Genomic DNA, 15,271 nt, shown 5'->3' with positions numbered 1-15,271 from the left:
AACACAGATAACTTGGGTTATTATATCAGAACACTTAGGCTAAACATTTCACTAAATAAAATGAATGTGAATAACATTTATCAGATAAAAGCCAACCAATTTATGGTGTTTGGGCACACAGAGTCAGTGTAATTAGCCCAATCAAGATACAAGACATTTTTGTCTTGTTATCATTTCCTAGATTCCCAAAGTGATCAGATCAACCAGATAACTACCAAACTCCCACTTTGTATTAGAGAATAGGACCAAAAAATAGATCCATATTTTCCTTTTTCTTTGCCATTGCTACACAGAGAGGCAGTTTGCAAAAATAATTTCATTTGAGTTCTTGTAATATGAACATCTAGGCCAACTACTGCTGGTGTGTTACTTCCTCAAATGGATAAACTCAACCTGAAGTTTCTAAGTGTCTGGGGACTGCCTCTTCCATTTTATATGAGAATAGGCCTTTCCCAAGATAATTTATAACAAACCAAGCTCCAAGTGTTCTCAAAAGGGCACTTTGGCCTCACAAAGAGCTGGAGGAATTAGAGAGGTTTTGTTGGTTTTGTTGTTCTGCCATTTTGCTTTGCTTGTTTTTTTCCCACAGAACTGGCAATGACACTGGGAACTAAGCTAAAAAAGTCAGAAGTCCTAGGATTCCCACACATGATGTATGGCAGGGAGCACAGATGCACAGTGCACATCAAGTCACATTCTTGTTCAGAGGTCTTCAATGGCTCATCCTTCCAGGAGTAAAATAACACCTGGACTTGCTGTGTTAGCATTCATGACCCTCCATCACCTGGGCCCCACTTCACAGAACTTTTGTCTAGGCATCCGGTGCCTTAGGCCTCATGGGGAATGCTCAGCTCCATTCTGCACTCTGTCATTCCTGCTTATCTCTTTGCCTGGATCACCGTTCACCTCCATCTTTGTGGGACAAATCCTACCCAGCATTAAAGGTACAGCTGGAAGATGTCTGGACTCTCTCTCTGTTGTGTCAAACCACAACTTTCCCACAAGCTGGAGGAATCTCCAGCATTTACAGTCCCTTCCCTCTGCTTCTCTGGATGCGGTGTCTGCTCTCAGTCCCAGCAGGGTGTGCATGAGTTGTTTCTGCACTACCAGCCTATAAGTGTCTGGGCAGGGGAGCCTCTTTGCCCCACAGGGCTCATTGCCCAGAGAAGGTGCTCAGTGAAGAGATCGGGGTTCAAAGTTACCTAAACACCCAAATTCTGGTGTACTGCTTTAAACTGTGAAACCTTCTGTTCATTAGTCACAGTTTGATCTAGCCTGGCAGAAATAGTAGTAGTACTTAAAATCTAAAATTCATTTGCTAGAGTTGATTGTCTTTGAGAAAATCATCCAATAATTGGGAAAGCAAACTTCATGATTTCCATAACCATACTTCATTTTTTAAAAAGAAATCACCAAATCCTTTCCAGGTTGTCCTACTCACCCAACCGATTCTCTGTCAGTCTTGAAGCAATACTGGGCTTGGCTAAAAGGATTTTATTTTCTACACTTTGACGGATTTTCTGTAAATCTTAAGCTGTGTCTCTCCGCGGCAAGACTGTGTGCTTCCTAGGATTGGAGACAGCATCCTACGGTATCATTTTTCTCTTTCTCTGACTTTGTTATTGTTTCCTATTATTCAGTGTGAATAATGAAATGGACAACCTTCCTAACCAAATCAGTTTAGCCATTCACAAAAAAGCACAAACTAAAATACAAACTTGAAGTATCTTCAAGTTGAGTTTCATCCAATTCAATTTCTTATTTCTCTTTAAAGTCATTAAAACAGGTTTGAGTAAAAAAATTTAAAAGACAAAGCCTACAAAATGTTTGTTAGTCCTCTTCACTCCTATCACTGACATTCCTCCATCTTAAAACCAGAGTCACCAATTGTCAGTGCCAACCATATCCGCTTGTTCAACAGAGTACCACTATGTGTCTGGTCTCAAGGAGATCATGGTCTAGGCAGGAAGTGAGGCATTTAAACAAATCACAATGACACCAGGTAGAAGATAGTAGGTGCCATATCAATGAAACTACATAAACGCCAAGCAAGCTGTATCTGCAAGAACATTTACGAAGAGATATAAAGAGTTAAAGAAGAACGAACAGATTGAGGATCAATTTAGTCCAATCTTTGACATATATCACAATGCTATAAATCCTTAAAGGGTAGGGTCTATGTATTATTCATAATTACATTTCCCATAGTGCCTAGCACAGTGTCTTACGCATAATGGGGTTTCGATACATATAGTACCTTCTGCCTCCCAGTTGTTTCTGTAGGCAGATGAAAGACAGCAGAACGTAACTGAGATGGAATCCTAAAATTAGGCTATTGTTGCTGCTCTAAAGGAGACAGGACCCTACTAAAACCACAGGGAGATCAGTTACGCCATTCCGGTTGCCCATCTCTGCTCTATGGTAATCCGTGTGACTCCGGATGTTGGAAGACAATTTAGTACCTCAGAATATCAACTGCTCGTTCATAGGAGAGGTCTTCGGCAGGCTCGTTGTTCACCTGGAGAATCTGATCACCGGGGAAAAGCTTGCCATGAGCGCAGCCTCCTATTGGACAGAAAAAAAGTAATTGGTGCTTGCCCCAGGAGGGCCCAGATCCCGTATGTCAAAGCAGCACACCTGAATGGCAGCCTATCCTTGACCCCTCCTAACCCTAACCCCCAATCAGCCTTGGGCTCACACGTATCTCACTTTTCCTGTTTACAAATTGTGGGTAACATACCTATCATCCATCACCTTCAAGGGATGTTAGCAGGCTGTCTGGGAAAGATGACTAGCAGAACCCCCTGAATCAACAGAGCAGGCCAGTGAATCTAATACATTCATTTCTAAAGAACTCTGGGGTGTGTGTATGTATGTGTGTTTGTGTGTGTGCACATGTGTAAATTGAAATTAATGGGTTTTAACTAGTCCCAGATCTAACATCAATACATAGCTGAAGTATAAAAACATTAGACATTCCCAGCCTGCTCCTCTTCACCCTGATACAGCTTATATTTTACAAAGACTCAAGGGAAAACAAATCGATAATTTCTATTACTGTCTGGCTAGAAACTCTTCCTAGCTTATAGCATGCAGGGTTCAAAGAGGAGCACTGGCTGATCCAAACACTGTCACTGCCCCCGAGACTGTCCAGGGAGTCGAGGGTAGGCAAAGCCCTGTCTGAAGCCAACAGGACCCTGGGGTTCAGATCAGCAAGTGCACCTGCAGCTCTCTCCCTCCTGGCACCAAAGGAAGGTGCAAAGCCCCAAAGAGAATTAGGTCAGAATTAGGCCAGAATTAGGTGTTCCTTTTCTAACGTCCTGGGGCAGCATTTTCTAAATATGTTATAGGACAGCGAGATGGGAAGAAAACCAGGGCTATTTCCACCCAGGAAGCCAAGCTCCTTTCTCATTCCCAGTCAGCCCCTACCTGCTGTGACGGCCACCACTGTGAGGGGAAGGCTCTCAGAAATGTGAAATCCATAGTCCTGCAGGAGGGTGTCTTTGTCTATTTTTACTGTGTGTTTCACAGGGGTGAGGGTCTGGATTGGAATCCCGGGGGCCCCATCAGCTGCAGCAACTTTAGCCCTGGAAGAGAAGACGTGTGTAAAGAAGAGAGAGAGGGGATTCTAGTTGGTGGCCACAACTTGGTCAGCCCTAGGCATCCTGAAGGAAGAAGATGCAGAGTTGAGCAGACACCAACTCTCCTTTAACAGAGATAAGACACAAACACCAGTAGATAAAACACCAAGTAGAATAAAGCACCGTGCCCTAAAAAGGAAGTCATGCACTGCTATGGGCACTCAGAGTAAAGGGGAGCATTTTTAACGTTGTGAGGTAGGGGATAAAAAATCAGGGAAGTATTTGCTATCTGGAAGCGGTGGCATTTAAGAGGTGTTGAGAGTACACCCTCACAGCCCAGATCCTGGCACACAGAAGATATTCAGTAACTGCTGCTGAGTGGATGGATGCATGGATGTATGGATGGATGAATGAATGCACGGATGCACAGACAGGCATTCTAGGCAGGAGGCACTGCTTGAGAAGAGGTATAGAAGAAGAAAAACACGGAGTGCAAACAGAATAAGGAGTTGCTCAGTTTGGATGACTAACTTTACAAGTGGATTGTATCTTTGATGATTTTTTTTTTTTGCTTTATGATGCATTTTGCTTCCCCTTCAACTTGGTAACTATGAGAATTTCATATGAAACCTCAGATAGGGAGGACTCTCTCTATATTAATCTTTAAAAACGTATGTGTTCTCTATAAATTTAAAATGAGGTAAGTGGAAAGTTGTATTTTCTATCTTGCAAAACCACAAAGAGAGTCACAGACTATTTCTCACTTGTCTGTGGCAAATGATTTTTCTCCAAGAGTCAGTGGTTTTTTCTGAGGAAGGTCAAATTGTGATGAGATGAGCTGTTTATTGTCACTATAAACTACAGAAATGTGGAGGAGTAACAGCTCCCTTGAGGCTTAGTAGTTAAGGTCTATCATTTATTCTCATCCATTTACCAAACACTGTCAGGAACTCTGACTAATGTAATAGGACCTCACTTATCTGAAAATCACCTCTCTGTCATTTATAATGATCTCCAATTTCAACAAGCACAAGGAAATATGAAAAACTGCCCAAACTTGTCACATGGAGCCCAAACTCATGTGACAAGTCCAAGTACAAAGCCTCCTGTACATTATCTATCAAGGAGCTCCTCAGACCCTGGCTTAGAGCAGATTTCAGCTGTCTGAATAGAGGATGATCTGACCCACACAGCTTAGAAGCAAAGCAATTTCTTATGGGCAAGCACATGAGTAATACTGAGAAATGTTAGCAGATAGGCCCAATGAGAGAGAAGAAACAGAAAGCTGTGAAAATTTATACTGAATAAAACTCACAGCTATTCCTGATTTAAAAACAAACAAACAAACAAAAAACTTTAAAGCTATGAAAAGGCCTTTCTGAATAGTATAAAAATAATACACTATACTGAAAGCCGAAAATCAACATCTACGTTCCTTTAAAAAAGCAACAGGATGGATATCTTAGACACTACACCTATTTAATGCAGCAGGAGAAATGGAGTAATAGTTTTCACAGAGGGAAAAACAATAAGAGGCATAATAAGCAGAGGAAATGGAAAAGTACCACCTTTTTTTTTTTTTAAACAGATGATGATCTATATCTAGAAAATGATCAACAAAGAGAATTGCTAGTGCTAAAAAAAATCACTTTGGTAAAGTTGCAAGATAAAAACACAAAACACAGCCACAAAAAGCATTCAACAATTCATTAAAAACAGATTAGTTGAATGTGTATTAGGTGGTAGGTATTCTTAATGAGCTGATGCAATAAGGGAAGACATAAGTAATTGGTCAAAATTATACTGGATTCCAAACTAGTCTCCTTGGAGTTCCTCAGATACAATGGCCTTTGTGCAAACTCTTCCCTCTGCCTAGAATCTACCCCTCCATCCCTAACACACACATTCTCTAGGGATTTCCTCAACCATAAACTTTATCTTCCCAACTCCTATCCTATCTTCTGGTTTTGTGGAATATCCCACGCCTTCTGCTGAATGGACCCACAGAAACTGCACATCCCTTTTTGAAACACATCATTTTTATAATGACCACTGTGAGATCTCTGGTCCTGTCCATACTTTGCATGGCAAAACTCATGTCCTTCTTGTCCCACGTGCTGAACTCGATGCTGAGCATAGAGTAAGGCTTGATAAATGTTTGCAGAACAGAAGGAAAAACAAGCCTCATCACATGGTTAAAACAGAATCCATTTGAATGCTTTTCAAATGGGTAGGCTTCAGTTATCTGACTTTTTCATTTGGAAGGGTGCGCTCCTCAACAAAGGTAGACAAATGAGCCCCACTGTGTTGACTAATCCCTGGACAGTGTCAGTAGCTTTAGCCTGAAGTCTGGATTTGACCTTTTTCCCAAAGGCCACATTTCAGCTTTTGTTTGGGAAGGGATTGCTTAAGAACATGACCCAACTGGCCTCTCCTCACGAAGAATGTTCAATAATTGAAGGGGAGCGGAAGGAAATGATCTCTGTAGCAAAATGTCCTCCTCTGAAGCATCTTATAAATATCAAACTGAGCTCTGATAATCCAATCCAAAAATCTACGTCTGCTGCCTTCGTAATGGTTTCAAATCATAAACCCGAGGTCATTACTGTGACTTTACATTGGCGCAGCATAAGACCTGTGGCTGCAGTAATGAAATTCCTGTCTGATAACCGGATCTAGTCTAAGGTAGAACTAGAAAAAAACATGTTAAATTTATCATAAAACTAGTCTCGTCTAGAGCAAATCTATATTTTATGGGTTATAAGTTCATATTGAGCTGATCAATAACACTAAAAAAGGAAAAATACCAGATTATGCCTCAAATATTCTCGGGCTTTTTATCTGATCTGTGATAGGGGTAAAACATTTTACTCTGTCTTGTAACAACAAAGAATTCACCTTTGAGTTCTAGCAGGATGTGGAGAAATTATTTTGAATTTATATTTAAACACTGTATTATGTTCATTCAGCTTGAGTGATCTTAAAAACTAAAGTCTGGTATAAGCTGGATTTTTAATCTAAAGTTTATTCAAAGAAAGAAGAAATGGAAGTAGCAGTTTACACCACTAAGAAATTTAGCATGTAGTCGAAATCATAGGACTACGTTTGTGGCTGTGACAGTTTCTAGGAGACCACTAAACATATATATTGTGAGTATGGTGCTATAGGGCAAAGGCCTACAGATGTGAGTAAGAGAAATTATTCCATTATTACTTTAAAAAGGAGATTCAAGAGATAATAGAACCTTCAGGAACCTTCCAGCCTGTTTTTCTCCAATCTTTTTACTTTTGCCCATGGGTAAAATAAAAAATTGGTATCTAAAATGGTCTTTCCACATCATTAGGAATATTAGGCCGAATGAGGCCATCCCTATAATTAGTAAACAGACATTGGTGGTTTGTAATGAACAAGTAAATTTGGAAAGCCTGTAAAACCACAAGCATGTGTATGTGTCTCTGTGCACATGTGTGCAGACATGTGCATGTGTGTTCATTAGTATTAAGATTCAAGATTTAAAAAATCATCTTTTTAAGCCTGAAGATGAAACCAAGCACTAAGAAGAAGGCATCAAGTTGCATTAAGCTCTTTGTTTCTTTATATCTTGCTTTATAAAACTTTTCCAGATTAAACAAAAGAAAATTCAGTAAAACTTATGCTGAATTGTTTTCATAATACAATAAAATTATTCTAAAGTTTACATGAAAGAATAGGCAGGTAAGAGTGAAAAAACTGAAAACAAAGAGTAAAAAAAAGTCTAGTTTAATAAATAATAAATGTAAATAGTTTTAATACAGGTGTGTGAAAAGAGGCAGTTAGATCACTGGAACAGGAGAGCTAGCCTTAGAAAAAAATCCAATTTCCCACTCACGACACAGGAATTTTACATATGATAAATGAGGGATGATTAATCAGTAAAGAAAGGAAAGATCAGTCACAATTAATGGTGATGCAAACTAATCAAGTTAGAGCTTCATCGCAAGCCTATACTAAAATAAACTCCACATTAAAGGATTAAATATAAAGCATTTTAAACTATTAAATTGAAAATTAATTTAATTATTGGGTGATAATTTTCTAAGCTTAGAAGCAACCAAATAAATTGTGAAGAGAATACTATTTAACCATATAAAAAACAAAATTTCTGTAGGAGAGAAAAAATTGGTATAAGTGGAAAAGTATCACTTCTACAGTTATACAAAGCTCTTAAGATGGCAATTAAGTTAAAAACAGTTAAAATTAGTTTATGATATGTCACTATGTTGCAGCTTTTATTAAGGAGTTTGTATTGCATTATTTATACAGAAATTCAAAACATGTCACAGAGATCATGTGGAGAGTTAGCTATTTCTAAAAGAGCACTGATACTGTAAATGTTATTTTTATACTGGAATGTGAAATTAAGTAGTGAGAGTCCTCATCATCATATCTGAATAATTTTGTATCACTAGACTTGTACCTACCCAAGCATACACACTCATTCAAACTGAGTGCCACTATTTGAATTTATAACAATAACCATCCACTGAAAACTAATTTAAAATTTAAGAATTCAAAGCAACTTTGAAAGCTGACACTCCTCTCCAGAAAAATACACATTTTAAGATGTATTATAAAGTTCTAACAGTACCCCAGGTTCATAAAAGTTATCAATTTGTCTAGCGATGCTTGAAAAATGAAAAGTTATTTCTAACTAATTTGTTCCTAGATGATTCAATTAGAGTCAGAGATAAGGTTTAAATTTCATGAAAAATATAAATAATTACAAGTAAAGAAAGTACAACTGGCTGAAATGATTGGAGGCTTTTAAAAACCTGAAAAAGAAGATTGCTAAAAGATATGTGTAAAATTATAGGACTGCAGATGAATTTGTTTACCTTTTTTGGACTATAAAAAACACTTTGATGTACTTCTTTCATTTCTTGTCTTGGCTATCAGGAAACACAGAGCCAATCTTTGTACTCAAATGCAAAATCCTATGTCTAATTGGTTTATAATCCATTTTTAGCATTTCTGGTTTTGATTTCAATTTTTCTACATGTTTTTAAACTGTAAGCCATCAAAAATCCCTTTTGGGAGAAAGATGGATGAAAAATGTAAACATACTCTGAACTCTTCCCAGGCTGAAGATACTTTGTAAAACAAGACAGCCACGGTTACTGGTCTCATATGTGGTAGGGGGTCTGGGAGAGAAGGGCCATATAATAAACAGATGGGGGAAGTAGACGATAAATAAGAAAACGAATGGGTTTATTAGAAAGTGTGAGGAGAGGAGAAGCACTCTGAAGGAAACAACAGTGCCTAGGACCCACTGTGCCAAGGAAGCAGGAGGAGCAAGATGAGGCTGAGCAGTTGGGCCGCGGCCAGATCATAAAGGGACTTCCAGGCCATGACACAATGGCAGTGAGCTACGAATGGTTTGGGGTGGGGTGGATGGAACTGGAGGTGAAAGTGTGGGACAGGAGTGGTTTGTATTTTGAAAATTCCACTATGGCTTTTGGGTGGAGAACAGGCTCGAGCGGAGAAAAAGTGAGTGACTATGGCAGTGTCCCCAGAGACAGTGAGGTAGATAGATCTGAGGTGAGCTGAGAGGGGTTGCTGATGGGATAGAGGCAGAGTGTGAGGAAGACAGAGAAATTCAGGATGTCTCCTACTTTTCTTGACTAAGCAACTGGGTGATAGGTGGTAATGTTTACTCTACTCCAGGGAAACTGCAATGATTTACCCCACACTTAGCTTTTCGGTTCTTTTTTTCTTTTCTTTTCTTTTTTTTTTTTAATGCCTACAGCACCCAGTCTTCCTAGGTAGTTTCTCATCTAAGTACTAACCAGGCCCGACCTTGCCTAGCTTCCGAGAGCTTTTCAGTTCTTGATCATCACATAATCTGGAGACACCAAGGACCCAGCCTCTATCGATGTTGCAGAATTAGAGATGAGAAGCAATTTAAATAAAGCTACGTGTGATTTATCCTAGAAACACATATATTATGTTTTCCATAGACACTGCCAAGAACTTTTCTCTTTTTCTTTTTTCTTGAGCACTTGGAAAATAAAACTCCCTAGACACATAGAAAAATGTTCAATATCATCTGCCATCAGGAAAATGCAGATCAAAACTACAATGGGATACTACTTCATACCCAGCAGGACGGCTACAATCAAAAAGACAGATAATATCGAGTGTTAAAAAAGATATGGGGACATTGGAACCATCAGACCCTGCTGGTGGAACTGTAAAATGCCATAGACACTTTGGAAAATGTCTGGCAATTCCTCAAAAGGTTAAAGATCAAGTTGTTATGTGACCCAGTTTTTACACTCCTAAATATATACTGAAGAGAAATGAAAACATATGTTCAAACAAAAACTTTTACGCAAATATTCATAGCAGCATTATTCATAATAGCCCAAAAGTGGGAACAACTCAAGTATACATTAACTAATGAATGACCAAAGTAAATATTCCATAATGGAATATTTGGCAATAAAAAGGAACGAAATGCTGATACATGCTATAACATGGATGAACCTTGAATACATTATGCTAAGTAAAAGAAGCCAGTCATAAAAGACCATGTGTCATATTATTCCATTTATGTGTAATGTCCAGAATAGGAGAATCTATAGAGACAGAAAGTAGACAAGTAGTTGCCTAGGGCTGGAGGAGGGGCAAATGAGGAATGACTAGTAGTGGGTAGGGAGTTTCTTCGGGAGTATTGAAATTAGAACTCTAAAATTAAAATCCTAAAATTTAGTCAACATCACGTTAAAGTTATACACACCTCTATTCTGCGGGAGTTCTCACTGCCTTTAATGTGCTAAAATGCATGATGAATCACCAAGTGGTGGTGGGGGCTGCATAGGAGTGGGATACAGGCTGCATCACTTCCCACACAGATCCTGACCATGGAACCTTTTTTAGTGGAGCAGTGTGACACCGGGTTTTGCAGAATCCACTTTAGGAAACAATGTACCTAGCAGTTTTCCCATTAGTTCATCAATCACTACTTAAGCATTTACAATCTCTTGGAACTCAGTCACCTCTGGGCTATGAGATGAGGCCGATACCTTCCCTGCCCTCATAGAGTTCACAGTCTAGAAGAGAAGGGATGTGCTCAAGCAGGTTGAACACACCAGGAGGAGCACAACGCCAATGCTACAAATCAAATACTATGGGGCCCTATGGGAGAAATTAATTCTGACTGTGGGCTGGGGGACCACTTTATGGAAGATGGAGCATTTCAGCCAGAACTTGAACTGTGTGTAGGGTGTGGGTTCTGGACACGTGGAGGCGAGAAGGAGGGATCTGGCACAGGAGCCCAGGTCTAAGGGATGGAAGGCGAGGCAGAGGTGCTTATAGTAAGGGAACAATGAGTAGGTTATTTTAGCTGGAGTAAGAAGTGAACAAAACAGAGTAGTAAGACAAATAGCTGTAAAGGATAGTGGTTGATCCTGGAGCACCTTGAATGTCGAACCCAAAATGTTTAAACTCATCCTATAAGAAATGAGGTCCCATCAAAGGTTTCTGAGCAGGGGGATGACGATGGTAATAAATGAGTTACTCTCTGAGCCTCAGGTGTTTCATCTGTAAAATGGGGCTAATTCTAATAGCCTGATGTCATTGCAGTGTGTGAGGACCAGAGCACTTGGCCCCAGGGCATTGCAGCCCTGAGCAAGGTTTATTGCTCAGCAGCAGAACAGCTGTTTCCAGTTCCTTTAGAAGAATGTGTGTCTCAGAAACACCTGACATGTGATATTTCATCTCTGTGGCAGGGCCAGATGGGAAACTGGAGATGGAAAATGAATTCTTTGAAACAGAACATATTTTAAGTTCTCTTGTAGCCGTCAAATCAGATCTGTATTTGATTTCATTTTATTTTGTTTAGAATGAAATAGGGACTGCAAGGAAGGAGCAGCTGCTAGAAACAAAGACAGGGAAAGTATAAACAGCAGATTGCCTGACCCTCATATTAAATATGAAGACGAGGGGTATGTGTGAGACAGAGAAAGAGACAGAGAGAGTGAGCAAGTATGTATGAGTGTGTGTTCAAGAGTGTGTATGAGTGTGTTCCAGTGTGTAGGCATATGTGTGTGTATGTCGGTATGAGTGTTTGTGTGTGTGTTTTTCTCTGTAAATGTGTGTATGAGTTTGGTGTGACTGTGTCTGTGTTTATGTGGATGCATGTTTGAGGGACAGAGTGAAGAGCTGGAAGGGGCGCAGAGAGAAATGCACTCCAGCAAAACTGCTGACTTGTTTACATTTCTCTCACCATATGGTGGAAGAACGAAGAAAGCCAGAGACAGTGATCCCTAGGCGCTGCCAAGACTGGCAAAATCTCCTCCCACAGGGACACCAAACCTTTACAGACAGTAATCTCTGCCAGCCCAGGAGCCTTACCGGGCCGAGCTGTCCCGGGAGCGCCGAAGCCATCTTGCCACCATTTGTTCTATTCTGTGTGCTTTCCGAGTCTGGAATAAATTGGTCTCCAGCTCTTCCATTTACCTAAGAGGAAGAAGAGTTTTCTAAGAAGCGAGCCAACACATTTTGAAGATGATTCTGACAAATCACTATGATGCTTCCTATATCTGCCCATATTAAGACATGCTAATCAAAGAACTAGAGCTCTCCTTCTATCTGACATGAACATACATGGGAGCGCAATGTCCACAGAGTGAACAACTTTATCAGCCCTCTGCCCTAGGGAGCCCACAGTCTCATGGAAAACACAATGACTTTATACCTTAAACAGTTAAACATAAGGATTAGGGAATAAAATAGATAAGGTTTCTCAAACTAGGTGACTGTGACCCAGTGTAAGAGACATACCCTGCTGTGTGACATGGCTCCTGCCCCCAACTTTGTGTGCATCCCTGGACAGTGCAGCTCAGTTTTGCCTGCATCAGGGATGGCATGCACATGCCTGTTCTGAGTTGTGTTTCTTTTAATTAATATTTTATATTTAATTTTTGAATAGGTAATTCATTCGTATATTTCAAACCCTAGACTGTAAAAAAGGATATGTAGTTACTGTATTGTGCACTTAAAAATTCGTTAAGAGGGTGGATCTCATGTTAAATATGTTCTTACCACAATAATATAAAAAGATATACAGTGAAATGTCTCTCCTCTATCCTTACCTGTCCCCACCTACCCAGTTCCTATACTCGTACATAATCACTGCTCTCCTTCTGTTTGTTTTTCCAGAGTTTCTTTATGCCTATACAAGCAAATACAGATATGAATTTTAAATGTCCTCTTTCAACACAAAGGATAGTACACCATAAACATTGTTCTGCACTATGCTTTCTTCTCCTTAGAATAAAGTAAATCCATGATATCTTTCCATATCAATACACAGAATGCTTCTTCATTCTTTCTAACAATTACTGAGTATTACATTGTATGGATGTACTGTAATTTAAAAAGTAGTCCTCTCTTGATAGATGTTTGGGTTATTACAAACCTTTTGCTATTCTAAAGAATACTGTAATGAATTATGTTGTACACATATCATTTCTGCATGTATGCAATTATATCTCTGGATAAGTTTCCAAATATTAAATTGCTAGGTCAAAAGTTATATGCATTGTGCCTTGATAGATATTGTCAGGTTACCAAGAAAAACAATATATGTGCTTGAGATTCAAGTTTAGTCAAACAATATATATTTATGTTTTTCTATCCTAGTTTTGTTCACTTTGTAAAATATTGGTCTCAAGTCAATTAGTTTCACAACCCAGAAAATAACCACACAAAATAAGCTATGACATTGGGAAATATCGTGGATACAGAGAAAATCAAAACAAGTAAGAGCTTATGTTGCTTAACACTACACAAATACATTTGAAGACCTTGATGATAAAATTGGTTTTCAAGGAAAATATAAAATAATATAAAATGACCCTTAAAGAGATAGAAAATCTACAAAGACAATTACGAAAGAAGAGAAAGTTATGAAAAGAACTATCCCCATAAAAAGAAAAGTTCCAGGCACAGATAGGTTCAAAGGTGATTTCTTATACACCTATAAAATGTACCTCATCCTGATAAAATTTTTTGTTTTATTTTAAATAAAAACTTTTTATTTTGGAATAACTTTAGATGTATAAAAGGTTACAATGATAATACAGAGTTCCCATACACCCTTCATTAAGCTTTTCCTAATGTTAACACCTTACATAATCTTTGTACCTTTGTCAAAACTAAGAAATTAACATTGGTCCAATAACATTAACTAAACTATAGACTTTATTCAAATTTTACCAGTTTTTTCATTAATGTTCCTTTTCTATTCTAGGATCCAATCCAGATACTCTTCACTAGCTTAATTTACTTTTCTCCAAATGCTATTTTAGATGTTCTAGAGCATAAAAAAGGAAAGCTTCCAAATTCTTATAAAGCAGCCAGTATAATATTGATACCAATTCTGTTCAAAAAACTGTGTAATAAGGTAAAAATGCAATCTCTCTTGTAAATATCAAAGTAAATATTCTAATTAAAATGTTAGCAAAAAGACTCTATCAGCAATCAGCAGAGCGATAGTGGGATCTATACCAGGAGTATACTAACCAGGACACATAAAAATGAAAGCAGGACACCAAAATCATCACTTTGAAAGCCTGGAGAAACATGTTTCAGTCAGCTGGCAGCCAAATAGAAATTAATGCACAAAAAAACAGGCTACAACCAAAAATAAATTCCATTTAGATCAAGGGATGTGTTAATCTAGCTTTTAGTCCAGGTCATCAGATCTGGATACTGTCTTCAGCTCTAGGCATCTCACTTGTTTTGTTTTTTTAATTATAAAAGAAAAAGAGTAGATTTCTGATTAAATATGGTGAACTGAAACAATGTCGTAATCTCTTCTCTTTCCTAAAATATATTACAGTAAAGGAATAAAAAGGGGATCTTTTCTCTTGTCCTCGAATAAAGAGGACAAGAAAAAAGAAAACAGATAAAAGCTGTTGATAACATTTGGAAGATAGAAATTATTTGGAGAAGAGGTACCTCAGCAGAGCAAAGGAAACAGAAACCTACATCCTATAAGAAGTGGGGTCTGATGAAAAATTAGCTGATGTGCTACAAGATTGCTTAGGAATTAGAGGCAGCAGGTATGGAAGAAAGCAAGGATGAATTGCAAGACTGAAAATATGGAAATAGATCTCCGTAAGCAGCTATTGTTCACAGGCACCATCCCACTCTACTTGTCCACGTAAGCAACCACACCTTTCCCACTCTACTGGAAACAAGAGATTTATTCTTTGGAGAAATCAAATAAAAGAGACTTCAGACTTGGGGAGACTTGGCACAATACAGAGTACAGGAATGAATATAGAAAGATTAAGTAAACCTCTTCCTACTAAAGAATGAGACCTCCAGTCCCTTCCTTTGCCCAGTTCCCAGAATACTGGCAGCTAGGACTTTATATTCCAAATAAGAAATTAGAGAATCCTTTTCTGGAGAACTGAACAGCATGAGAAAAAAAAAAAAAAAAGACTTTCAGATACTGATACTTCTGGCAACTAGGTGTCATTTCACCCTGCATTAAATTCTATTAGTCAATGAGCTCCATCCTTCATACAAAGTTTCCAGTCATTTGTTTTTAGTGCTGTCATCGAACTGCTGTGGTATATCCATAATCAGTATGAATGGATATTTAAAGAGAGCCTGAATTATGAAAAACAGTTGAAAAC

The 15,271-nt window shown here is 38.5% G+C and overlaps 1 protein-coding gene across 1 annotated transcript in view; it reads right to left on the bottom strand.

Annotated features, from left to right (window-relative positions):
* Window positions 1-15,271, bottom strand: part of FRMPD1 (FERM and PDZ domain containing 1) — a 130,391-nt gene that overhangs the window by 24,132 nt on the left and 90,988 nt on the right. Inside the window, exons 4-6 of the mRNA XM_011366218.2 lie at window positions 11,976-12,080; window positions 3,430-3,587; window positions 2,463-2,565 (exon numbers count right to left, since the gene is read on the bottom strand). Coding sequence (XP_011364520.1) covers window positions 2,463-2,565; window positions 3,430-3,587; window positions 11,976-12,076 — 362 coding nt within the window. The 5' untranslated portion in view covers window positions 12,077-12,080. The remainder of the gene's footprint in view (window positions 1-2,462; window positions 2,566-3,429; window positions 3,588-11,975; window positions 12,081-15,271) is intronic.

Source organism: Pteropus vampyrus, unplaced genomic scaffold (assembly GCF_000151845.1).
Source record: "Pteropus vampyrus isolate Shadow unplaced genomic scaffold, Pvam_2.0 Scaffold123, whole genome shotgun sequence".
Taxonomy (NCBI): domain Eukaryota; kingdom Metazoa; phylum Chordata; class Mammalia; order Chiroptera; family Pteropodidae; genus Pteropus; species Pteropus vampyrus.
The sequence above is the reverse complement of the archived record's forward strand: the minus strand, read 5'-3'. Positions and strand labels throughout refer to the sequence as shown.